This window comes from Bemisia tabaci, chromosome 7 (assembly GCF_918797505.1).
Source record: "Bemisia tabaci chromosome 7, PGI_BMITA_v3".
Taxonomy (NCBI): domain Eukaryota; kingdom Metazoa; phylum Arthropoda; class Insecta; order Hemiptera; family Aleyrodidae; genus Bemisia; species Bemisia tabaci.
Window position 1 is genome coordinate 30,099,679 of NC_092799.1, and position 26,315 is coordinate 30,125,993.

The 26,315-nt window shown below is 44.0% G+C and overlaps 1 protein-coding gene across 9 annotated transcripts in view; it reads left to right on the forward strand.

Annotated features, from left to right (window-relative positions):
- LOC109041486 (pumilio homolog 1) overlaps positions 1 to 26,315 on the forward strand; it is a 376,227-nt gene that overhangs the window by 228,406 nt on the left and 121,506 nt on the right. Inside the window, exon 11 of one of the 9 annotated variants that reach the window (XM_072302961.1) lies at positions 2,294 to 2,515. The exons of 7 other annotated variants lie outside the window; for them this stretch is intronic. In XM_072302961.1, the coding sequence (XP_072159062.1) occupies positions 2,294 to 2,500 (207 nt within the window). In that variant the 3' untranslated portion in view covers positions 2,501 to 2,515. Of the gene's footprint in view, positions 1 to 2,293; positions 2,516 to 19,591; positions 19,640 to 26,315 lie in introns of those variants that run through there. One more of the 9 variants, XM_072302970.1, reaches the window with a different exon arrangement.

Genomic DNA, 26,315 nt, shown 5'->3' on the forward strand with positions numbered 1-26,315 from the left:
ACTTTCACGCTTAACCTTCCCCAACGGCCCGAGTGACTTCTGCCCGGCTTCGGCTTTGCATGGACTGTAATCTCGGCAAAGGGCCAAACAATGCTCTCGTTGCACACTGGCAGCTCAATGACTCTCTAGATTTGAGATTTCCGGCCGCGACCGACGGAGTTAACCGTCTGCCGCCCCGTCCGTCCGTCCGTCCGGGCCCCTTAACAGATCCGAATTGATTGCATAACGCCCTCGCGCCCAGCACCCGCATTCTGCCCTCCTAAGGAAAAACGACCTACGAACCTTCAGCCGTTGCCAAAATTCCTTCAATGAAACCCGGATTTACGGGGAAATTAGTGAATGTATTTTTTTCCAATTTTTCAGACAATTTTGTTCGCAATTTAATCTAAAATATTTGAAAATTTCAAGGGAAAATACGCATAACTTTCCTCGAAATACACGGTTTAATCGAGAAAATTTGGCAACTCTAGAATTTTCATACGACGTTCTTCCTTTGCGCGATAGCATTGAGGAGCTTCTCGGCTCTGCGTCGCCTCTTCTCGGGTTCAATGAAGATCGCATCGTCCAGTCTCGGAAAATAAATAGGATTCTCACCTCACTTTTTCCATAGTTTGTCTGTCTCTGACGTAAGGGCCTATCTCAATTTCCTCGTGCCCTGCGGAAAGTATGGAGTTACGTGGACCACAAGGCTCGAGTGGAAATTTAGGTATACCCTTGACCCTAACGTCAGTTGAACGCCGAGCTGTGAACGTGTATGGGTAAAGAGACCCGCACGCAGAAAAAGGTGATATTAAGATAGTGGTTCCCACTATGCTCACAAGTTAGGGTAAGCTCTTAACATTTTGGTGTATAAAATCCAGAGACGTGTTCTGGACAACACTACAGTGTCTTGCAGGTTATTGCAGTTTGAATTACTGAAATTTTCTACAGTTCGAGTAAAGAAATGTCAGGAAAAATGACGAGACATTGTTTCTGGAACAATGTCAAGTCACTTTATTGCCCTCTGGAATGTGTTTGACAGTTCGAACAACAGATTTTGCGTGGAAACTGAGTTCAAATTACGACTTTTAAATCATCTGGCATGTTCACAAATGCCAGGTAACTGTACCAAAATGTCTTGAAATTCAGGGAAATGTCAGATTTCATTATCTAAATTCTGTGGCCACCCTGAAATTAGCAAACTGTTCAATTCTGCAGAAATTGGTCTCCGCGATTTTCATCCCTTGGTGCACAGACCCATAGAGAAAAAAAGGAGGTGTTTGCATCTTGAGGTTTGTTTACCAGTGGACGTAGTTCGTACACTTGGCCAGCGAAATCCGGAATTCGAAGTATGAAAAACGGACCACGATATCCGCTATTTTTTTTTTTTGCTCAAATCAACTCATGATATAATTTCAAGCACTTTTCGTAGAATGAATTTTTTCCATAAATTACACCATTTCCAAGAAAATCGATGACAAACTCGTTGTACCGACCTACGTCATCCAAGATGCCCGAAATGCAAACACCTCCTTTTTTCTCTCTATGCTACAGACCATTTTTCCGTAGACTACCACATAAGTTTGAGGATTAAAAGAGCGCAGAGCTAAGAATCGCAGCACTCAGGCTGCTCGGAGCTGGGATTGACGCAGTGCTCTCGAGTCTGGTCCTCGTCTCGACTCGGGCTTATTGACTCTGCCGGTCGCCATGTCGCGGGTATTTGTCGCAAAACCCCGCTCCGAATCGGCGGAAGCGTCGGCTCCGGGCAAGGATACTCGCGCGGCCCCTTCTCGACCCCAACCGCCTTAACCGGAATCGGCCAAGTTTACAAATACGGTCAAGTTACATGAAAGCTCCACGCGTGGCCTAAGCTGCCGTGAGATCGCCTTGTTGCCCGTTCCTCCGCCACGTCTTTTGACGTTGCAGTTTGTAAAGATATCTTAAACGTTGTTAGGAGTGCAGGGTTACCACAGTCAGGGAATGCCGGGAAATGTCGGGGAATTTTCAAGAGTCAGGGTAAAAGACGAAAATGTCGAAAATGTCTCGGAAAAATTGTCACGTCATCTTTGTTTGCTTTCTAGACTAGGTTTTCTGTTGGCGTTGCAGTTAGTAGGGTTCTCTTAAACGTTGTAAGGAGTGCAGGGTTGCCACGGAATACCGGGAAATATTTAAAAGTCAGGGAAAACAGGGTTGCCACAGTTAGGGAAAACCGGTAAAAAAGAGAGAACTTGCGTAATTTGTACATTTTTTATTCTGCGTTTCTCTTCTAATACTTATATACTTTTACTAATTGATTCCGTTTATTCTGTTACAGGTAAGAATCAGTTGCCCTTCTTGTCGTGCTCCCTTGATCAATCATAAATTATTGTACGTAAGTTTTTATTTTTTCATCGTTGAGTCTTCAATGTCCCTGCGTTCAAATCTGAACTTTTCGTATCCTCGTATTTGTTACCCTCACTCTGATTCTTTCGGGGGAAGACTCTCGATTTTTTGTCCGATTTTAGCCCTTCGTTCAGGATAAAATCTGGATTGCTCTCTAGTGTTCAGAGCAGACCTGCTTTCCAATTCTGATTAATATCTCATTTGTAAGTCGATGCAGGTCCAAAGCTCGAAAAGCAAAAGTTACGATTCCCAGATGGATTTACTGCACTTCTCAAAAATGTTGTGTTTCGTGAGGAGCCCCAGCATTTACCGGTGTTTCGGGTCTTTGACTTCGTGTTTCGGACGCATGAAGTATGTGTCCTCTCATCATTTTCAATAAAATCGTCTTCTTCATCACATCAGAAGCTGTTTCGTTTCACTGCCCTCCGTGATGCTGTGAAGAAAGCGATGAGGAATCGAAGTGATCGGTCTTCGGTCGTCTCGTCTGACAGCAATGTGCGCAACAGGAGCTCAAGCCGGTCGCCGATACACGAAAGATGCTGCTGCCCCATCCGTCCTTAAACCGCGCAACCCGCACTAAAATCCCCTCCTAGATCCGCGGTTTTCGCGCAGCGGGGCCAAGAGGTTCTGCTACCGTATTCCCTCCATCCTCATGCCCACCTGGTCCGAACCATTCTTACGTCGCTGCACCAGTACCTGCTTTACCTTTTACGGCTTGCCCCTCCTCTCCTGTCTTTCGCGGCCCCAGTGACACTGCTTTCACCGCAATGCCGTTCTCAGGAAAAACGCTGCATGGACATTCGACGTTGCTAAGTCTCCTCTGATATAACGCGTATTTTCTTCCGAACTTTGGAAGTTTGCCCTTTGACATTTCTTGCAAATTTTGTCTGGGCTTTTTACTGCTTTATCGGAAAATATAAAAATTAATCATTTGTAAGTTTCTTCTGAAATGAATATTTTATCGGGGAGGGAGAGTCTGGCAATACCCGGCTGCTCTTACGGTGTTTTTCCTTAGCACGGAAGCGCAACGATCCGCGATTATTTTCCGAGAACGGCTATCGCCATACTCCGGTCTGCTCGGTCGTTCAACTTCTCCGTCGACGAAAGTTCAGAGCGTGATCTCTCGAATTGCCGTGGATCGGCATCCATGAGTGTTAAAGGAAAGAGGGGGAGTGTAGCTTTAAATTATCTTTTAAGAATCATGGGCCTCAGATCATATAGAAATGTCCTCAGGTCTTGGAAATTCAGTCTACATCGATCTTCTGTTCTGAAAGTCCACGTTACGGTAGTTTTCTTGCCGTTTCATTCATTATCAGCTTGAGTGTTACGGGGCCGCCAGTAAATGAATCGCTTTCTGTTAGACGGGCGTAAGTCCAAAACCTCGTGAGTACTTCAGCGTCCTCCGTGATCAGTGAAAGCCAGGGCTCTCGGTTTCCGGGACCTACGTCCGTCCAACGTTTTTGTGCTTTTTCGTCCGTCTAACGGAAACCGATTCAAATAACGCCTGATTATTGTCTCGATATTTTGAGCCACCCCTATTTTCCTCCCCTAAATGTCCGATGTCAGGCACCTCTACAGCTTCCGCTCCCCACATTCGAAGTGTCTGACGTCATTCATATACAGCCCTTGACGTTGGGGCCATGCTCGTGTGTTCCCAGAGGGCGGAGGGTTCGGAACACTGCCGTGCTAAGGAAAAACGCCGTTTGAACCTTCAGGCGTTGCCAAATTTCCTTCCATAAAACAAGAATTTCCTGGTAAACTTATGAATATTTTCCTTCCAATTTTTTAGATAATTTTGTTCACAATTTCACCTAAAGATTATGAAAATTTAAGAGAAAAATATTCTTAACTTTTCTCAAAAAAAAAACATTGCATCGAAGTAAATTTGGCTATTCTCAAATCTTCATACAGCGTTCCTCCTCAGCACGGCAGGACAGCTCTCGCCCAATTCGTGTGGTCTAAATTCACGCGTCACGGTGATTTTGAATAAATCGACGAAGGAGCGAGCGGATGAGCGAATGAATGAATGAATGAATAAATAAATAAAAGCGGAGTGTAATGGTGGCGGTCGGTTGTTTCGAGAACGGCCGGGGTCGTTGAGCCAGTCGACCAGGATCGAGGAATCCGAGGCTATCGAAGAGCGCGGAGTATGCTAATCCGCGCTTCCAAGCTGCGCCCGGCCGATCCGATCGGGGACCCGGGGGTCGCGGGCACCGCGCGGCGACGACGTTGCAAGGAGCCAGAAACACGAGCAATTCGGTCAAGTGTCACTGTTGCACCTTTCGCCTCTCGTCGACTCCTTCAACCTTCATTTCCCCTTGTCCAGGCGTCGTTACTCTCTTTCCAGCGTCGTTGCCGCGACGCACCTTCGTCGTCGGATCATTATCGCGTTTTACACTGGAAAAAAAAAGAATCTTAAATTTGCCGCCAAGAAGTATTTTTTCTTAGATCAAGAATTTTTCTGGTTAATATAAGCTACTTTTTTGCTTAACCCAAGCATTAATTTTCTTGTATCAAGAAAAAGTCAGCTTAAAGCAAGAAAAAAAAAATTCTTGGCGGCAAATTCAAGAATCATCATGCTTGATCCAAGCTACTATTTTTTTCAGTGTAAGCTTCAGGAAAGACGAGTAGAGACCCTCCACCAAGCTTCCCTGCGATAGGTGGAAAATTCTGCTTTCAGGGCTCCGCCGATCGGACGTAGAATGACCCTCTTGACGGCTGTTAGCCGCGTAAGTTCGCTGAAGTAATGGAATCTGCTTATTCAGCGCACACCACGTCGCTGGGTCGTCTATTCTTCAATTTCAGTTTTGCTCAGCAAATTCTTTTTCACTCGGAGCATTCTTTATTCTTTTTCGAATGAGATTTTTACTTTTTCTAAAATTAGTTGTATAATTCATGACTTTTCGAACAACCCATTTTACTTGAAAACTATTCTTTTAATGTCTCAATAGTCATCTGGCATAATTATCTTCAATCGTCAGGGAATTTCACCAAAATGTGTCGGGAAAATGTCAAGGAATTTCATTTTCTAAATTCTGTGACAGCCCTGTATCATGTGGAAAAGAACGAATAAAATCCGAGCTAGGGTCATGTTCTAGGTATCCCTTGAGAAACGTAGTAAATCAGCACTGAGAAAAAACTATGGCTTATAAACCTATTAGAGGTAAATATGGAACACCACTAATAGTAGTACCTCTAATATAATAATAGCACATATACCTTAGTAATGGTCTCTGTACCTTAATTAGGTACAGAGACCTTAGTATGGTTCACAGACGAGAATCATTAGTTTATTTACGACTATTATAGGTGTTCCATATTTACCTCTAATAGGTTTATAAACCATAGTTTTTTCTCAGTGAGGTGCACATGATTATCATCCTCCCCCTCTTTCTTCCTTCCCCTCTCTCCTCCAGATTCCCTAGACTACTTTCATTTTCGAAAGAGCCGGAGACATCCACTTATTTTTTACCCTCACTTGTACACTAATCCGAGTCGGGGAAGTGAGGAGCTCGGAGCAAATCTGCATTTCGCTCCAGAACGGAGTTCTCGCATCCAGGAAAAAGGCGGCTGGTGAATCATGGGCGGTTGACGTGGAAGCAGGATTTTTATCAGCATGTTGAGTAGGCGAAGGATATGGTGTCTGCTGATAAAATTATGGATGTGCCTTGCTTCCCCACCCTCCCTCCCTCGCCGCGACCGATCTCCGTTTATCGTTTCCATGTTTTCCCTCGTGTATCGCTGTCACTGGGGTCCTTATCCTGAACCGCCTCCCTCGGTTTCAAAAAGTGATGCTAAACGGGGCTTTCTCTGCCGGCGTTGGAGAGAAACGTTCACTAAATTTCTCTGCAGGAACTCGGGATTTTCCTCCCTCTTGTTCCCTCGGTAAATAGGTCAGTGAAACAGAAAACTTCAAAACCAAATCCTTCAAGAAACGGCCACAAATTTTGAATGGGAAATGCTAAAAAATGTTAGAAATGCTCTGAAGTTTCTATTCTTTCCGAATTCACCCGTCTTGTCTTTGCACATTGATGCTATTTTTCGTGCAGCAGGATTTTTCTCGCTTTTGTTTTCTCGGTAAATAGGTCAGCGAAACAATGAACATCGAAACGAATTCCTTCTTGGCTAACTGTAGAAACGGCTACAAGTATTTATTGGAAAATATGGAAAAAAAAATGTCAGAAATGCTCCGAAGTTTCAATTCTTTCCGAATTCACTCGTCGTGTCTCAGCATTCTGATGCGATTTTGCACGCAGCGATAACGTTGAGAAAACGACTCTGGGACCTCCCTATATTCAAGGCTTTAAAAGACAGCGGCAACTGTAGTAGAGACAAGGGGATAACCCTTCGACTCGTTTTTTAAGCTCGAACATTTTTTCAAACGAGATCCGTCGAGTCGAAATTCAACCAACACCAACGGTCGCGACGTGGATACTCCTGTTAATGGAGGATTAGTGTGTGTGCGGAGCCGGAGAAATGCTCCATTGGCGGAAGTAGGACAGCAAGTGAGTTGACAACTTCAAATAATGAGAACCGAAACAATGTGCGCTTACAGCAAAGCGACGTATGACTCGGTTCATTGCTTCTTTGCAGATGGATGTCACCGTGGGAGCCGTTGCCAATTCTCGCTCCCCTTAACCATTCGTCACCTCGGATCGTCTTGTTTCTCGTCTGGAAAAAAGACGATCTGGAAATTCTATTCTGGAAATTCTAGAAAAAAGGGAATGCTCCCCACGCCAAGTGTAATTTTAGTTGTGTCTACTAGATTTACTTTATCACGACAAGTGTACTCTCATTGTCACAGCTCAAATCGTCGTTCCTCTCACGAAAGAACAACTACGTTTGAATGTTGCCAAATTTCCACTCCCGAATTGCATCTTCTTACGAAATATCTTGAGCATTTCTGGCTGAAAATGTTGTTGATTTTTCCTCTAATCGCATGTGAAAATCAGAAAAAGTTTGGTAAAAAAATTGCCCAGGTTTTTTCCTGTAAAAAATTGAATCGCTTTAGTCAATTTTGCAATCTTGGAATGAAGTTACGTTATTTCGTCCCGAAAACGACGATATTTCACTTGACGTATCACGAGTCTTTTCTTCAGTACCGTAAGAAACAGTTAAGGAAACTGTTTTCACCCCAATTTTCTTAGTATGAAGACGGTTATATACTAGGCCTACACCTATCTTGTTATATGCCATGAGCATGTGCCTTGTTTCCTCGTGTTAATTAATTAGCCTCATTCCCAAAACCGTGCCAAATTCGGCAACTTCTTCCGACCAGACGACTTTACAATCGCGAGAAGAGATAGCACTCTACAAAGTGTGTCAGCGGTGAAATCCGCGAATGCGTTGTGTCGCTAATCGTAAAAGAACGACAAGTTAGAATTTTTTCCTAGAGAAAACATTTACGCTCACTTATAGTCGACATTTCGCTCGTACAAATGGCGTGAACGATCGGTTTGACAGTTTACGACGGCCTCTTAAGTTATATCGCCTTTATTGTCATTTGAACTGTCGTTTGCTCGCTCGTCTCATACACGGGCTCAAGGGGCTTGGTCTTTTCGTTCGAAATTAGTTTGTCCAATTATGTTAGACGTATAAACCGGTGAACATGTATAGTGGATGAAAAAGGGAATGTCATTTTTAGGGGGAAGGGAGAATTGTGGGGTTTCCGTAGCAAGTTGTGTTTGGACAGTACACGTCATGAATGGCAGTAATATCATTCCAAATCATAGATTAAAAAGCGAAGAAGGCAACGCGTATAATAGGCGCACACTTTAGACATAATTTGATACTCCACTACCAAGAGCCTTCCTCTTCTGCCGGGCTGAGGAAAAAGGCCGTATGAGCCTTCAGACGTTGTCAAATCTACTCTGATAAACTACGGATTTTCCGGGGAACTTGTGAATATTTTCCTTCCAATTTGTTGTGTATTTTTATTCGCAATTTCATCCAAAATATCTGAAAGTTTCAAGAAAACATATTCATAGCTACTCTCAAAACTAAACAATTAATGACGAGAGACTCGGCAACATTCGAATGTTCATACGGCGTTTTTCAACTCCGATCCTACTCTGCGGCGACGAAATCAGCGGAGGAATTTTACAACTCGGATGACACGAAAACACTGACCAGTAATTTGGTGTTGTGTTCGCAGCTTGTTTTCCCGCCCTCCTCTTTCTCGTTCTCCTTCTGCCAATATCCGGAGCGAACCGCGCGAAACCGAACGGACGGATCGACAGTGAGAGAGAGGGAGAGAGGAAAAATATGACAAAATTAATAACGCAAAATTCTTGAATGTTGTGACTGAGACACAGCTTGCTCTGCGAATTCCTACGTTTCTTTTCCCCTTTTTTCGAGCTAACCGAACCGAGTTTGTAATGAATTGATTTTCTGGAACACTGCAAAGTTTTCCACTTACACAGTCCATTACGAGCTATGATCGGGCACTTCCTACTTCGCCTCTTTGGTGACTGAAAGTTTTCCCATCAGTTCGTCATCACCGCTGCTGGTACACCCTTCCCGCGGAACCGTAATAATTCCAAAGAAAAATCCAAGATGTAACCCCTCTTGCCCTGAAGTGGCCCTTGAAGCGCCATGCGCCACCTCAAATATAAGAGAAATGGAACCGAAATAGAGCATGGGAAAGGATGCGCGTTGATGACGGCGCAGAGATACAACTATTCGTACTTGATGGATGTCCGTGTTGCGTGCGCATAATTGAAGGCGCGATGGAACGAAGCGTTGACTCGCAATGGTTCGCTCTATGCGGCCAGTTATGGTGTTGCTCCTATTCGGGAGAAAAGTTTAAAAAACGGGCTTACATCTCTTCTGTCTTCGGCGGTGTTGCTCACGTAGCCCTTGAAGCACCATACTATAAAATTAAGACGTTCGGTACCATCACAACATGGGAATAGAGCAAGAGAAAATGACGCGTGTTGATTACGGCGCAGAGATACAACTATTCGTACTTGTTGGATGTCTGTGTCGCATCTGCAAAATTGAAGGCGCGTCGGCACGTGGCGGGAACTCGCAATGCTACGCTTTAAGCAACTTATGCAGCTCTCATGCTTACGTGAATCTCTTCTAAAATCAGGACATTCTGGCATTCAACCTGAATTTTTCTCTCACGTCGAAATTACTGAATAATTTTGATTACACTCTAGCTTGCTATAGGCAGGGCTTAGAATGTGCTCCGAATAAATCCCTTGAAACTTATTTTGATGTTCAAAATCTGTGACAGGGTAGGGTAGAGATCGGTAATTTTTATTCAAAGACCTTGATAATCTGAAGGAACTTTCGTTAATTTAAAATCTAAGGAAACTTGTCATCCCTATTTTCTGTCGTTATCATCAAGGAAGAGAAGTTATTCATGCGAGGCCAGTAGTCTAACCCTTTTTAGAGTGAGGGGAAAGGGGAGTTGGATTTTGTGCAGTTTCTCCACCTAGCAAGAAGGCAATTTGTCCCTTTCGTAAACTATTCGAAACACGGGCGACGCCTCTCCCAGCGAGGCTCATCATGTCATCGCTTCTCGGACAGAGGATCGTAACTCCATAGCAAGGTTGCAAAATTGACTCTTTCAACAAGCAATTCCTGAATTTTCTGAATTTTTTTGAATTTTCTACAAGCAATTACCTGCGCAATTTTCGTTGAATTGTGTCTAATTTTTTTACAAGATCAGAAGAATAATCTGTGTAATTTTCAGCTGATAATTTCCAAGATTGTTCCGGTAAAAAAACGATTCGCGTGAGAAAATTTGGCAACGCTAAAATGTAGTCACGTTATTTCGTGAAAGGAACGACGATTAGAGTACCTATATACGAAGAGTATGGACAACTCGTAATATGTAGCTCTTGGGGCCAAAAAAGGTAGGTAACCTTTGAAAACGAAACATGTCACTGTCAATCTTCAGACTCCAATATCAAACGAAAATGGACGAGAAAATTCATGAGTAAGCATTCTTACGCAAAAATGAGTAAGTTTATGCAAAAACAAAGTCAAATACGTACGTAACTAACGATAGTTCCCAACAATTGTGATTATGAATCACTCTGGATAATTTGAATTCATAGTGGGGTCTAAGAGCTCCATCACCTAACCTCAAAATTTTCGACTTGTCCATCGATGTGGCATCCGCGGTGCATCGCCGGGCGAGCTCTAACCGGATTCCGGAAAGTCGGACAGTATCCAGTGCAGTGCAGTGTGGCGATATTAATTATGTGACGTCATAACGATATCAAGCCGAAGCGCGTCAAATAATGAAACCATCAAACCCGAGCAAACCCATTATTCATCCGCGCTCGCCCCCGGTCGCGCTGCTGCCAGACTCGCTCGCGCGTTATTGCGCCCGCGAACCGCTCCGTTAATAGTCGCCATCAGTCGTCAAGTCACCGGAGGGATCCTCCGTTTTATCCGATTGGATCCAAACAATATCAATGACATAACCTCTTACGATACTGGCTACCAACGAGGATAAATCGATGAGTGTATCGCTTTCGCGTGATGAAGTACCGAAAGCGCCAGTAACGCTGGCGTCTTGCATTCGTCTCACGTTTTAGTCGGACAACGTTTCGCAACTGGGAACTACTATTCTGCCGTACTAAGGAAAAACACCGTATGAACCTGTAGACGTAGCCACGTTTCCTCCAGTAAAGAACGAATTTACTGGGAAAATTGTGAGTGTTTATTGAAATTTCTTGAAATGTTTTTCACGATTTGTTCGGAATTTAATCTAAATTATCTGAAAATTTCGAAGAAAAGAAAAGTCGGCCTGTATTTCCTCAAAATTAGTATTTTATCATGGATGATTTGGCAACGGCTGAAGGCCTATACGGCGTTTTTCCTTAGCCAACAGTGTTTCTGGATCATTCCTAAAAACACCCATCTGTATAGAAGAAATAATGGCGTGTACGCTGTTTTTAAAATGAGCAAGTCCTTTTCGCCAAAAATACAGTCCGATTCAATTCCGACGCAGTGCATCCGATCAGAATATTTGAGTTCACCGGATCACGGAAAGGGAGTCCCAGAAGTTCATGCTTCACTTTCCAAAATCTGAGAATACTTGATCGCAAATATTGTTTGATTCCGCGTAAGATTTCTCATGCAGCATAAAAACTTTTGGGTTAGAATAATGTTCGTAATCTCAAATGACCTTGAGGAAAACAGGGAGGAAGGCCATGAAACTACACATTTCGCTCAGGAAAATCGCCGCACAACGCGGCAACGGGGCCCAAGTTCAAAAGTCATCGGGGTTGGATTTTGTAGCGTGTCACGGCGATGAGGTTGATGAAGATGAAGGGGTAATTGGTGGTCGGGAGATGGGGGGGGGGGGGGCGAGCGTGTGTCGGAGGTGCAAACAGAGCTCGGGACCGGTGTGTGCGGCGAGAGGATCTTAGGAAAATATTTACTCTGTCGTGAAGCAGATGAACTCCACCCCCGACCCCCCCCCCCCAAACCGTTGTCGCGGGGCGCTCGGGGGTGGCTCCGGCTCCAGGACGAACCAGAGCCCATTCCGACGTGCATCTCATCGGGGCTTAATTATTTTGCCCGTCCCTGCTGCCGCCGCCGCCAGCGCGACGGCGAAAACCCGCGTCCAAGGGCGTCGTTAAACGGAGACGAAGGGCTCCGCGGGGCAGGGTTGCAAGCGCCCGTGAAAAACTGAAAAAAAATGGGCAATTTTATCTTCAGTAGGGAGTTACCTTTTTTGGGGGGCGGGGAGAGGGGAGTTTTCAAGGCGTTCGCCGTAGCGGAAATCGAACTCCGTTGTCATCTGAGTATGGTAGAAGGGATTTCATTTCTGCCGGGTTGGCAGGGAATTTGTGTGTAAGAAGTCATGAAAAATTGACAAAATCAAGAAATTTCCGTATTTGAATAGCCTGAGAGCTGAAAATATGAACAGGAATTGAGAACCGTAAGATAATTTTTGGAGAATCCATTGCAATAGTATAATGGAACACAGTTGTTGTTTCATTAAGGTGACGGATATTTTTATTTTCTTCGAAACTGTAAAGAATTCCGGCGCACATCGTAGAGGATTTTCCCTATGAATCGGGTAGTTACGGAAAAGTTAAGGATTTTTCATTTTTGGATTCTCAAAACGCTGAGAATGTTTATTGGGCTTCGAGATTTTTGGGGAAAATTTTTATAGAATACACTGCTCTGGGAATTTGGATGTCCTTTTTTCTGATTCAGGTATGATGAATCTCATTTTCTCCAAAACGTCAGATAATAGTAGTCTGCAAAGTCAGATGAGACGAAACAGATACTCGGAAAATGCCGGGACCCTTTGAATAAGAGAAGCCCATTTTACAACGAAAAGTGGAAAACTCCGCGCAAAACAGCCGGTTCTTGAGAGGGCTAATTCTTTCTTGTTGTTTAATAACTTTGGCGTAGGTTGTGACATATTTTGTAGTAAAAGTCGGAAGAATTGGGAATTATTCCGAACTCGCAACCCTGCGTATGCTGCCAAGGTTTCAGTTCTCAATGCTCGATGAGTTCCCAAAGACCCAATTAGGAGAGCGTTAAATATTAAACGACGAAGAATTTTAATACGAGTCAGAAGCGTAACGCGTCGTGTGAAGTCTGCGGCGGAATTAAATAACTCGGTTTGGCGACCGGGCCTCTTTCCGAGTTTGATGAAATTAACGCTACCCACAGCCGCAGGCCCGGGATCAACCGCCGCGCCGTAGGTACACACAATTAGAAGAATCCGACGCCCGGCTGCAATTAAGGGTTTCCAACAACCTTGGTTAAAAGTACATCCATCGCTCGCTGCGAGAAAATAGAGACCGTGCCGCTTTCGCTCCCAGTCGCTCTTCGAAAACGTTACCCAGGGAAATAACCTCCACATTTTTATTATTTTTTTTTTTTAATTAAATGAAAAATCAATTTAAAAATTCTTGTTTTTTTTTCAAATTTCCAAATGACTAATTTTGTTCGAGTGAACCCAACAACATGCACACAACAACATGCATGCAACATGCATGGGGATCTCACAACATGCACTCTCAAATGCTTTTGTACGGTTTGAAAGAAAGTCGCTTGTCAAAACGTTATTAGGGCAATAATCTCATCATTTTTTTTTTTTTTTTTTTTTTTTTTTTTTTTTTTTTTTTTTATTTTTTTTTATTATTGAATGAAAAATCAATTAAAAAATTATGAGTTATTTTTTAAATTTCCAAATACCTAATTGCTTAAGTGAACCCAACTGGGATCTTGCAATTAACAATGCAACATACACTCTCGAATGTTTTTGTACGATTTAAACGAAATTTACCAAACGGTCGCAGGTTAAGGTCGAATACAGGGTGTCTACGATCGGCTAAAACCGAATAATATCAGGAAATTCGATTTTATCAAGAAAATATCGGGAAATTCTGGGTGCATCCAGGATTTTTCAAAAATTGTTTTCATTTTATTAAATATTTTTATTTTTTTACCACTGCCCATTCGTTCGCGCCAAAAATCAGGAAATCTCGTCTTAAATATCAGGAAAATCCAAAATAACATTCTAGTAGACATCCTGTAATACGTTCGAAGCCTCGATCTCCCGCTCTAATTGGAAGTTCAAATCTCAAAACTTCGGGAAGTATGGCGAGAGTTTGAAGGGGGTGGAATGGAGGAGGGGGAAGAAGTGTTGTATTTTCCGACTTTTCTCTGCAGAGTTCATCTCGAAGCTCACAATCCACCACCGGCTCTCGGTCGATGAAAGTTGGCGCGCGATCACGCTCCGTCGAGAGGTTATTCACACTCGAGGAAACGTCCACCACGGTGACCGACCACCAGAACCGGTGCTGCCGTTTACGGTCCAACCGATTCTAGTTTCAGAGCGTGCTCTCTGCGCTGCTCCTACCGGCCCACAGTGGATCGAGTCAATAGGAGAGTTCGGACAAAATTTGGAAACTTTAAACGCTTTTAACTCCGTTTATACAAATTCTTTGGATTTATGCAAGTGGTTCCATCGGTTTTCTAGTGAAATTTCTCATTGCAGGCACCCCTTGAAATTAAGAATGTGGCGAAATAAACGTCAAAATTTGCAGTTTTAGTCCAAAATTTAATGTCCGACCTCACTAATTGACTCGATCCACTGTGCGGCCTCGCAGTGAACTCAAAGCATACGTCAAAATGAAAATGCTCTACGGCATGTCTTAACATCGCGTCTTCGAAACTCATCGAAAACCGCTGTTGCTCCATCGACGTTAACGTATCAGTTGTGTTGGTCTCAGGATCGTGTTTTGATGATGCTTGATTCTAGTAGCTTAAGTTGCTCTTTTGTCTTAAGTTGGAGAAAGCACCGGGGCCGAATTTTGTCGGCTTTTTCACACGGAGTGCAACATCCATCGATGAGTTCAAACTGCGCCTCCGGCCAATTAGAAGCACTAAGCGGGGCTTAAGTGCAGTCGAGACCCGTCCCATGTATATTTAAGTACGGCGGAAGGACCGACAAAATTCGGCCCCTAAGTTTAATACAGTCGTGGGAAAATGGTGCTACATTGAATGTCTTAGAATGCATGCAAGATCAACAAGTTTTTAATATTACACACTTGCACGAGTAAAACGAAGATCATCCTGAAAGTTTCATTTCCTCACGTGCTGTTGGTCTTTTTTTAGCATTAAGTTGCCCGATCTCAGGAACCCGCCTATGCCTTGGGCATGAATTTACTAAACTGTGCGCTCAATTATGAAGAGCTGTTCATTCAAAACAAAACCGTGAAGAAGTAAACAGAAGACCATCACTGATTAGGGTGCTTTACACTCAATACCGAGGGTCTAGCGGTCGAAGAAGTTTGAGGATAATTGTCGCGGATTTCTTCATGAAAAATGATACGAGCCACGTTATTACGGTAACGACTTCGGAAGTGGAACTTTAAACGAGAGATAAGAGAAGGGAAGCACAATCCCATGAATTGGTTTTCTCAACAAACTTGCAGCGTTTCGAGAGTTCACTAACACGGAATTGCGCCGGTCTCACCGCGAGCTTCTGCCCGGCTAGTCTCAACTTCTTCAAATCCCACTTCAATCCTGCCGAATAAGATTTTCCCGACGATTGCTTTTTCTATTTACTCGTTCGAGTCGCCCGAAACGAAATTACGGTGATTTTTCAAGAGCAGCTGAACTCTTTGAGTCACTCCGTAACCCGCCATTCATTTTCTCGAGTATGAAACAAAGAGCGGTTAACGACCTTGCGTAGACGTCGCGGTTCTAAAATACCGTCCATTGAGACAGAACATGAGTCGATGCAAACTTAATAGTTTTAAGCCAAACGATTGTCGTAGGATTCACCTTACGAGTTGGAACGGCATCTGCTCACAAAATCCTCCAAGCAAATCAAATGAAATGTACTGCAATCCAGTTATCGTTACGGAATCAGTATGTAGATCCAATGAAGGTTGTGATTATTAAGAGGAAAATGCCTGTAAAAGCTACTGTGTACTTGAGAAGAAAATTAATCTTACACTGGTTTATTATTAATGAGAAAGCCGATTATTCCCCTTATTAAAATCGGAGGAACTCGATGTATCGTGTAGATCCAAGTCGATTTAATCGATAGGTACTTCAATTAAGACAGAATCGACATGGTATGGATAGTGAACTCTTTCGCCACGATAAATGAACAGGTGTCACTTATTTGCTCGGCCATATCATTTCGTTTTTATTTCACTCGCGTTCGTTAATGCTTGTGGGTGGAAGCGGCGGCGTGCGTTATCCTACGGAAAGCGAATACCGCATGGTCATTACATTTGTATCAAATTTCCTCTGATGAAGAATGTAATTTTTTTTTCCAAAATTGTCAGATACTTGAGATTATTTTGCGGATAAGATGGTAAAACATAGGAATGAAAAGTGACATGTGTTACGAGAAATTTAATCTTCTGTTGAGCAGCGATTTTCCTGCACATGGCAATGCGCGGTCCTTTTCATTCTCTATCTACGGCCTGCAGCGAAATCGTGCGCCCACTTACATGCAAAAACTATACAGGTGCAACCCGTGCACGCTTCGTAAACGGTACAATGCGAGCTTTCAAAATCCGAACTGCACCTTCAAAGGACACTCTCTGCCCATCTTGAGATCGCACCTGTTTATTCTGCTCGGAGCGCATACCGTTATCTCGGTGTAATTGGCAGTTGCAGCTCTGGCTAGTTGAGCGAGCGCACGGATTACATTTGCTCCGTCCGTGTTTACTCGGAGCCGACGGCAGAGCGCGCTGGAATCGACGAGTCGTCGAGTATCGGCCCCGGCCGGCGACCGCGTTACAACATTACACTTAATTATCACGCCGTTACGACACGAGAGCCCGGCACGGCTCCGTTGACAATAATGAAACAATTTTCCGCAGTTAAAACAATTATCACTCGGAAAATTACGCTGTGATCTATGGCCGTTGCACAAGTCAGCCGTCCGAGTGGAATGCCACGGTCGGTTTCAACCCTCTTCGCTCCCGGGCACACGGAGGAAAGAAATCTTCGGATCAAGCGAACTCCGCTGTGCTAAGGAAAAACGCCGTATGAACATTCGAGAGTCGCCAAATTTCCTTTGATAAAACGTTCCATTTTAAGGAAATTTATGAATATTTTTCCTTGTAATTTTCAGGAACTTAAGGTCAAGTTGCGAACAAGATAATCCGAAATATTAGAAGAAAAATATCCATGAGTTTACCAGGAAATCCGTGTTTTGTCGAAGGAAATTTGGCAACGCGTGAAGGCATACGGCGTTCTTCCTTAGCACGGCAGAACTGATAACTTTAGTTGGCACCTTTCTGTTGAGAGGATTGAGCCTTCTATTTGGCGAACTATTCTCTTTGTTCGACAGGAACCGAACTTCAGATTCGCTAGACTCTTAGAGGGGTTGAAAACTATTCATTTAAAACGAAATATCGAATGCACCGTGAAACTTGGCGCATTCCGATCTTTCCGTCGCTTTGACGCGATTTTCTCAGAATTTTCAGTGGGCAGACGTCCTTTCGCTTACGCCGCGCCGCCGTGACCTTATTTTCACCGTTTTCCCACCTCGGTCGCCTCGAAGGGATCCTTTTTATCATTTCGTCGGTTAAAATATCCTCTTTCCTCGAGTCGCCGAGGACAGTGTATACGTATGAAAGATGATACTCCTCCAAGCGCATTCACCCCTTCCTCCGAAAGCGCGGAGGCTTTTTCCGACGCGACGCCGCACAGCGAATCGAGTCCGTGCGAAAGGTCGGACAAAATTTGGAAACTTTACAAGCATACAACTCCGTTTCTACAAAGCAGTGAGGTTTTTAAAAATGGTTCCACTGGTTTCCTCGTGAAATTTTCTCTCATTAGCACCCCTTAAAATTTAAAATGTGACGAAATTAGCATCAAAATTTGCAGTTTTAGTTGAAAATTTTATGTACGACCTCTCTCTGATGGGATCGATCCACTGTGCGCCGCGCCGCGGGCGAGCCATGCCAGAAGGGAAGAATAAAGGGCATGCTCGCTTGCCAAGAACGAATCGGAGCTTCTTGTGTCATTTTCGGAACCACACCAGCCACGGACCCGATCGTTCACTTCTTGAAGCTCCTCTGGCGTTAGGGCGTATCTCGATTTCGACCGCATGAGCCCTAGAAAGTACGGATTCATATATAAAATACTAGGGGGCTACGCCCCCTGGCCGCTACGCGGCCCAACCCCCTGAAGGCGCTCCGCGCCATCAATGGGCCGCTTCGCGGCCCTATTTTTACCCTCCTATCAGCGTAAGTTTTATTTTTACCCTAAAAAATTACGATATAAGGTATACTTTAATTTTAAACTTTACTTAAAATTACTTTAAAATTAAAAGGACGCGTTTTGGAATGACTGCTTGATGAAATATTGCAGTAAAACAATGAACTATGGTAAAGTCAAGTAATAAATTAAATTACTTGAGTCAGGGATCGAACCCACACCGAGTTCACAGAGGACGCATTCGACGTCTTAGACGACTCAGCCACCTCTCGACATGAAGTCCCATGTGCGAATCTTGTGTAGATAAGTGTAGAGTTGATGCGCAGGCTACACAGCTACTGCGCAACCTCCTCGACCACTGCGCATCCTCCCGCGCATAGCGGTAGCAGTACCGGAGCATTCTGTAAACTCAGTCACTTTTATAACGTGATTTTAAAAAAACCTGGGTCCTTTTTCCAAAATCTGATTAAAGCGGGCTCATCTAGGGCCAATTACCTGTCGATTTACGCAAAAATCATGGAAATCGGCCCGGTAGAACGCTCAAACGAACTATGACAAAAAGTATAAATTTACATTGTTTAAATGGGAGAATTCGCAACTTTACCACGTAATATAAAAAAACCTGGGCCATATTTCGAAAATCTGAAAAGAGTTGGCTTATTTAGAGACAATTGTCCGTCGATAGCCGCAAAAATCATGAAAATCGGCCCGGTAGAACGCTGGAACTAAGCGTTACCAGTTTCGCAAAATTAGGAGGTCTCGGAGCTTATAGTATAGATATAGATGGCTCACGTGGCACTTGATGTACGCCCTTTCGCCAGAGAGGCGTCGTTTTGTCGCTAATGAGCTGAACCAGCATCCGGACCCGCACCAAAGGCCGACCGAATTTCCACCGGAGGTTTTATGACCGTGAGAGCTTGTCGTTTTTCAGAAAGCGGTGAGCGGTGGTGATTCCCGCAAGTTATTACGACTGTTCATCAGTGTCCTTCTGTTTAAATTATTAGATTTTAAATGAGGTACCCCTATAAATTGTTGACAAACATTTAAATGGGTGGATTGGCGCGCTAAGCAGGAAGGAACCAAGCCACGTCAGTTATTGCCAAATTAATTGGGCAATCTAATTTTTTACATGAAAACGGTTGTGCGGATTTGTGTGCTAATTTCAGTGAATTCTCTGCGTATAACAAAGCAAACTCCTTAAAAATTTCCATTCTCTTACAAAATTAATTTGCTCGGTTAAATTTGACAACAGCTGATGTGGCTCGGGTTCTTCCTGCCAAACGCGGTCCAATGGTGTTGCTAGCTTGCGATGATCGCCACTGCCTCCGGAGCGTGAGCAACTTTCACGACTTGGCAGCTTGGCCGGCATAATGCAAACCGCTCGCCTGAATGGCTGGCTTTATTACGTTTTTACACTCCCATAACGGTCTTCATTGTTATTTCTTCTTTTTATTTTAGTCTTTATCGCTGTGTGCATTGCATTTTACTCGGCCACGACCTCAACTCAATTTTAACATGGTTTTAATATTTTTCGTTTTTCTGTTTGTTTCAGGTAAGGGAAATTCAGAGTCTAGTTTTTTACTAACTGAAGCTGAACGCAACATAGTGAGTATTAACGAATCTCCTGAATTACAGTCTGAAGTGTTGGCGAAAGGAGCAGTAGTGACCGAATATCCGGAACAGTAGCGTGGCGTGCTTTGCGGTGTATCGATTGTTATGCTGTTTAAACCTTTGGAAAAGGATCGATAATCAGGGTGTTCGCAGCAAACATCTTAGTAATCGATTCTTTACCATAGGTTTAAATGGCAGAACAATCGATTTATCACAAAGCACGCCACGCCGCTCATCCGGAATTCAGTTCTCACACAAATTCCACTGTATGTAATGCATTATTTCGCATTAACAATCAAGTTTGTCGCATTTGCCAAAATCGATAGTTGCGATGAGAGGATATTGAGCACGCAAAAAATCGCTTCTCGACTATACAGCAGTAAGTCATATTATCCTGCGAGACATTACTTCCTAAACCGTCAATCTTAAATGAAAAAATCAAGTCCCTTATTTTTATAGTCCGAGACAAAATTCCTCTATTCTCTCACACCTGAACACATAACTAATCTGAGTATTGCGCATGATAATAATTTTACCACATTACACAATAAAGAACCACTATTTCTGACTTACTTTAGAAACAACATATATACAGTCGGTTCCCTTTTGAAGAAAAGTGCTTTTGTGGAAGAGCCAGAGATTGCCAGAGATTGGTGGCTCCTTATTGCAAAATGTAATCCAGTAGATAGTTTCACGGAAAAAGGAGAATATGTTGAACGAAAATTTCCGCCATGACTTTACTAGGTCAATCCTTATAAGTTTTCCTTTTTGTCTTCACTGCTCTCAGTAGTAACACGGCAGCTCTCTCCTTCTATGCCCGCGAGTTTTGCCAGTCTATTGACGTCAAACGTCGGCGAATCACAATTGATGATTTCGTCGATTGATCGTGGAGTGTGCGCCCGAGGCGGTGGGCACAATACAATTGCTCCGAACGCTTTTTAACACAAGTTTGATCGCGTAATCAGGGCCGATAGACGCATAGTTAATATCCACCCGGTCTGAAATCGACTTGAAAGAGGTTCGCGGGTCGGACCCGCAGCTGTGGGAACACCAACACAACGTGCTAATAACGAAACGAACATGCGTCCCGACGACTCGCCGGGTCGATTCCTCATTTTTTACACATGATTCTTTTCATCTGTTCTCCGCACGAATCTAATGGCGTTGCTACGGAGCGTTTATTTGATCGCACGCGCGGTTGCCTTGCCGTCAGGAAAAAAACATGATTCCCGGTTCGGACACGTCGAAGTCGAATCGAATCGGATCTGTTCATCGAATGAAGAGTTGGGGGAGGGGGGGGGGGGGTTATAGCGGGCTTGCAAATTAAAACACGAGTAATTTCCTCCGAATCCAATTCAACGCTTAGCTAAAACAGCTTACCTTCGGGTAAATAAATAATTTGTAGCCCCCCGTTTGTTTAGTACGTGTACATGGGAGAGTATGAACATGTCAAATCGAGGAGCTCTCAGCGCCCAATGAGGCAATCAACCTCTCAACACGAGAAAAACTAGATAAATGCCGCTGCCAATCATCAGATTTTAATATCAAACTAAGATAGCCAAAAATGCGCATAAATGAGAGTCCTCCCGCAAACATGAGTAATTTTATGCAATATCTAAGTCGAATACGTGCCTTTTGAATGGTGGATCGAAACTGTATAATAATTAATCATCCTGGTCAATTTGAGGTCTTACCGGTTGGCTGCCCTTTTGGATGACCTAACCTCCAAAATTACCGACGTGTCCCATGTTGGTACTCGACCCGGTTTTCCTCGTGTACGATAGGCGTATTTACGGAGTGGAAAACTGACTGTGCGCGCGATGGTAGTTTTCTTGAGCGCCAACTAGAATGACAGGCCACTCGCATCTTCTTCGAAACTCTAGAAGAAGTGAGCGAAATCATCGCTGAGATAGTTTCTGATCACCAACTCGGATTGAAATCTATTTTCTCCCGATCGTTGTCCCCCACCGCCGCACAGAGGATCAAGACAAAAGGAGAGGTTGGATAACTTTCGGATTTGGAAACTTCCAAAGCTGAAAACTCAGCACTTACAAAACTTTGATGTTCTGAAAGTGGTTCCATTGTGAAATTTTCTGCGTAAAACACCCCTTCAAATTTAAATTGTGACGAAATAAACATCGTAAATCGTTGTATTAGTCAAAAAGTTCTTGTCCGACCTCTCTAATTGATTCGATCTACTGTGCGCCGCTGCAAGGTGTCGAGGATCGGTGGGAACCGATGAGGATGCGGCGGTGATGGTCCGTCCCCCGCAGTTGTTGGAGGTCGTCGTCGACGCCGTCCGTAAGCGATGCTAAATGCACCGGGAAATCGAATACGATCGGCTGCGTTACCGAAGAGAACAGGATCGCACAAATGTTCAAAATCAAGTTTCATTCATCGAACCACTAATTGAATTTTAATGAACTTATAGACACAGTTAAAACAGTAACATTCGTTTTACTTGCGAAAAAAACTTAAAACTTCCCCTTATAACATCTTTCAACTGTCAAGCCTTGTTTTTCTTGTGTTCTAATCTAATTTAACCAACCATACGTGATCCAGACCTCTCCTGTGCTCTTAACTTTTTAATTTTACTTATAAGGAAGATATTTTTTTGTTTGTTGACACCATGATCAGGGCCCATTTTTGCGTTTTACTGCCTGAGCACGACGTCAACAATTTGTTGACTCCATGATCAGATTTTAGGTTTGTTGACACCATGCTCGTTGACACCATGCAACGTTACCTCGTGGAAAGGGAAGGCGTTTTTCGGGGTTTTCGATGAAATCCGGCAGTGGTGCGAAGTAATGAGTTTTATTTTCCACGGCTGCGGACTGTACGTCGACGGAGGAGGGGGAGGAAGCATGACGGTGGCCGGAGTCTGCGCCGGAGCCTGGTGGCTGATGGCGAGTTCTCTTCGCACCGGAACGCTGACGCTGATTGTGAGCCGTATTACTCAACCTGGTTTGTCAATCCGACACATTTTGAGTCTATGCGAAGATCAAAAGTTTGGCATAAAAACACCCAAAAATGTCGAAGCGAAGCGGAGCGAAGACGCTTTGAAATTAGAAATAAAACCTTAATTCTGCGGCTTACATATAGATAGTTTTGATCCGCCGTGTTTGGTTCTCAAAGCTCTGATGGGAGGAAATGTTTTGAATTGGAATTGTGCTTCGATTTGCCATAGTCAAGGAATGCCGGGAAAACGTGGAAATGTCAGGGAATCCCCCCTACAAAAGGAAAAGCCTGAAACAGTCAGGGAACATGACGAAAGTGTCAAAGAAAAATTTTCAGATCACCTTCGTGTGCTTTCTTTTAATGGATTTTACGTTTCGAACTACAAATTTTACCTGTAAACAGTTTCAAAATGCTTTTTTTACCATCTGGCTCATCTTCAGTTGTTCGGATATTTTACGTAACAGTGCTAGGAAAATCAAGAAATGTCAGGGAATTAATTTTCTGAATTCTGCGTCAACCCTGAATTGCTTGGACGTGGTTTAGTTGATACAATGAAACACGGCCGGAAAAATCTCAAGGAATTTTGGCGAATAGGTCATCCCATCAAAATTTATTTCTAGGCCCAAGTTTAAATGGGTTCAACGGTGCTTTCTAAATAGCTATCAGGTGAGCTCAACGATGCTTTCCGAACAGCTATCAGGTGAGCTTGGATGAAGTGACGCAATTCTTCCTCGCGGGAGTGTATTCAAGCTCGAGACAGTGAAAAGTCGAACGAGCCCGTCGAACGATTAATATGAAAATTTCGAGGGTCTAGCAATCCGAATGGGACGGACGACGAGGAGGAAGCAAGAGCCAGTATTCCGGGCTCATTTTTCAAAAACCGATGACTGATGGATCGACGCCGAGGGGTCGCCGGTGCCAACCGGTGCCTACTCTCCCCCGCCCCGCCCCCTCGCGGTCGTCACTGCGGTGACGTTGACGTCCGCACAATAAGAGATGCTCCGCGGCACCGCGTATTGTAGATGCCCGACGTCGATAGGACGTCTGGCCCGCGGAGGGAAGGGGGGGAGGGAAGGCCGGATCGGCCGGGGCGGATCCGATTCGAGATTCGCTCCGATTTCGTCCGGTCGGCCATTGCCAGTCAGTGGGGCCCAAATTTGAGTCTACGTGCGGCGAGAGTGGATCGCAGAAAAATAAATACGTCGAAATCAGAGTCTCTCCTTCATTGGGGAAAAAAAACACATTAGATCTAGAGTCCAGAGTTTTAAAAACATCGACAAGAAAAAATACTCTTGATTCAATCGGATTTTTGCTTAAATCAAGAACCAAGCCTCTTAATTTGAGCGGATTTCCTTTTGATTTAAGCAAAAATCCGATTGAATCAAGAGCAATTTTTCTTGTCAATGTTTTCAAGAGTCTGGACTCTAGTTCCAATGTGGTTTTTTTTCTAGTGTTTCGTCTCGTATTGTGCCAAAGACCCAGAAAAATTGGGTTTCATCGGGAAAATGGTACCGCTAACTGGAGATGTGCTTCTCCTCCGATGCCATTTTGTTCGTAAACTTAACTATCTGCGTTGGTCGTTGATTGGACGCTACTTAATAATCCATAAGATTGAAAAATACCGAATAAGATGACTCGCTTTGATTTGCGGAGGGGGTTTTTTTCCTCCCATGGTAAATTTTTGAGACAAGCGAGGGAGAACTCCGAGTTTCCGTCGATAATTCGTCAGGGAGACGAATAAAATCAGGGAGACGCCATAGAAAGAATAAATTTGAGATTTTTGGACTGAAGATCTGAAAGTCTTCCGGAAAAGTCAATTGTCGGAAACAAGAAATCACCAGGGAACTATTGGTGACTTTTCGAAGATGAGTGGTCATCGTGCAATGGGTGTGTCTTGCCGTCGAATTTTTTTCGGGGTCGGAGATTTTAGCCGAGAATTTCTGGGAACGAGAGAATTCCCCCGTTTATTCCCGTTCGAGGCACCATGATCCCAACGTAGATCGATCCCTTTGATGTCGTAGCTCGAAACGCCGAGGACTTCCGAATAACTGAAAGAAGTACAACGTGAGTATTTTCTTTCTCAAGAGTCCTCAACGCTATCACACGAAAGTTGTCATCATTTCCTCACGCCTTGTGAACCTCTCGAGAGGCAAATAGATCGTTTGAAAACTCGGGAAACCCCGCCGGAAAAGCCTTCGGCACTAGAATTTTAGGCACCCTCGAGGAGAGAACCCGAGTTGAAGTGGCGGAGGCTGAGCTCCGGTTGTTAGCGGACGCACAGTGGATCGAGTCAATAGGAGAGGTAGGACACAATTTGGAAACTTTAAAGCTTGTAACTCCGTTTGTACAAAACTTTGAGGTTCTAAAAGTGGTTCCATTGGATTCCTCGTGAAATTTTCTAACTAAAGCACCCCTTGAAATGTTAAACGTGAAGAAATTAACACCAAAATTTTCAATTTTTGTCACAAATTTCTTGTCCGACTTCTTCAAAAGACTCGTTCCACTGTGCGATGGTGAATGGAAGGTGAGACATTGTTACGGCGTGTTTATAGATCTGGGACCGGGCGCGGCGACATCGCACCGCGGCATATCGCCGCGCGGTGGCGGCAGGAGCGAACACAATAAGTCGTAAAGGAGGGCGCTGATGCTGAAGAGGTCGCCGGCTAAATAGCGCACCAAAGGAGAGCTGACAAGGTTAAGGACGTAACAACGTAACAACCTTCGTTAATGTAAAGCACTTGGGTAGTAGCGATTTCAAGCACGCTTGGAGCACTCCCCGAGTTCGCAGCCCGTTTCGGCGCTTGCCGCGCGCTCCGTTGCCGCTCTTGGCTCTTTCTCTTTGTCGAACGATGCCACGATGGAATACCGCATAAGCGGATCCAGACACTGTGAACCGGGGGGGGGGGGGGCACTACCCCCCGATTTTTTTTTTCAAAATATTGAAGCATCTAACATGCAGTTTGAGTAATAGGCGTCCCTCCTTCTTCTGTCCACCGTCCTTTCCTTCTTTCTATTCCCCTTTTCTTCCTTTGAGTGAAGGGGGTGGGGAGGGAGCAAACGCCTCCATCGGTCGGTATGGACAGTATTGCCACTGTCAGGGAATACCGGGAAATGAGAGGGAAAATTACGAACATGTTAGGAAAAAATTGCCCAGTGACCTTCATTTCTTCCCCAGAATGGGTTTGACGTTTCAAACATCAAATTTTTCCTGAAACGTATTTCAATTCATGTCTTTTTAAACATACGGCATGTACTCAATTTTCAGGGAATTTTACCAAAGTGTGTCAGAGAAATCGGGGAGATGTGAGGGAATTTCAATTTCTAACTTCCGTTGCAACTCCGGGGATACCGCGAAAACCCGCCCTGTGAATGTCATTGTGTCAACTAGTGCCTAGTGATGTGAGACAAATTCTTCTCTGAGCTATTTTCCATGATGGTTTGTCAACATTGCTGCAGACTTTCAGTGTCGATCCTTGAAAATAACTGCAGAGGCCGCCATGAGCCCGCAGAATGTTTTATTTTATAATTCGGTGGTATTTTATGGGATCTGAAGAATCTCGCGGGGCCCCTGCAAGTAGTTGAGTGGAAGAGGATAAGTTCATCGGATTAAAAAATGTTTTCCTATGATTTATACCCCTGGATCGTCACTCCTTCTGTTTAGGTCGTATTATGTTTTCAAATAGCTTTCATTGCTTTAAAAGGAGAAC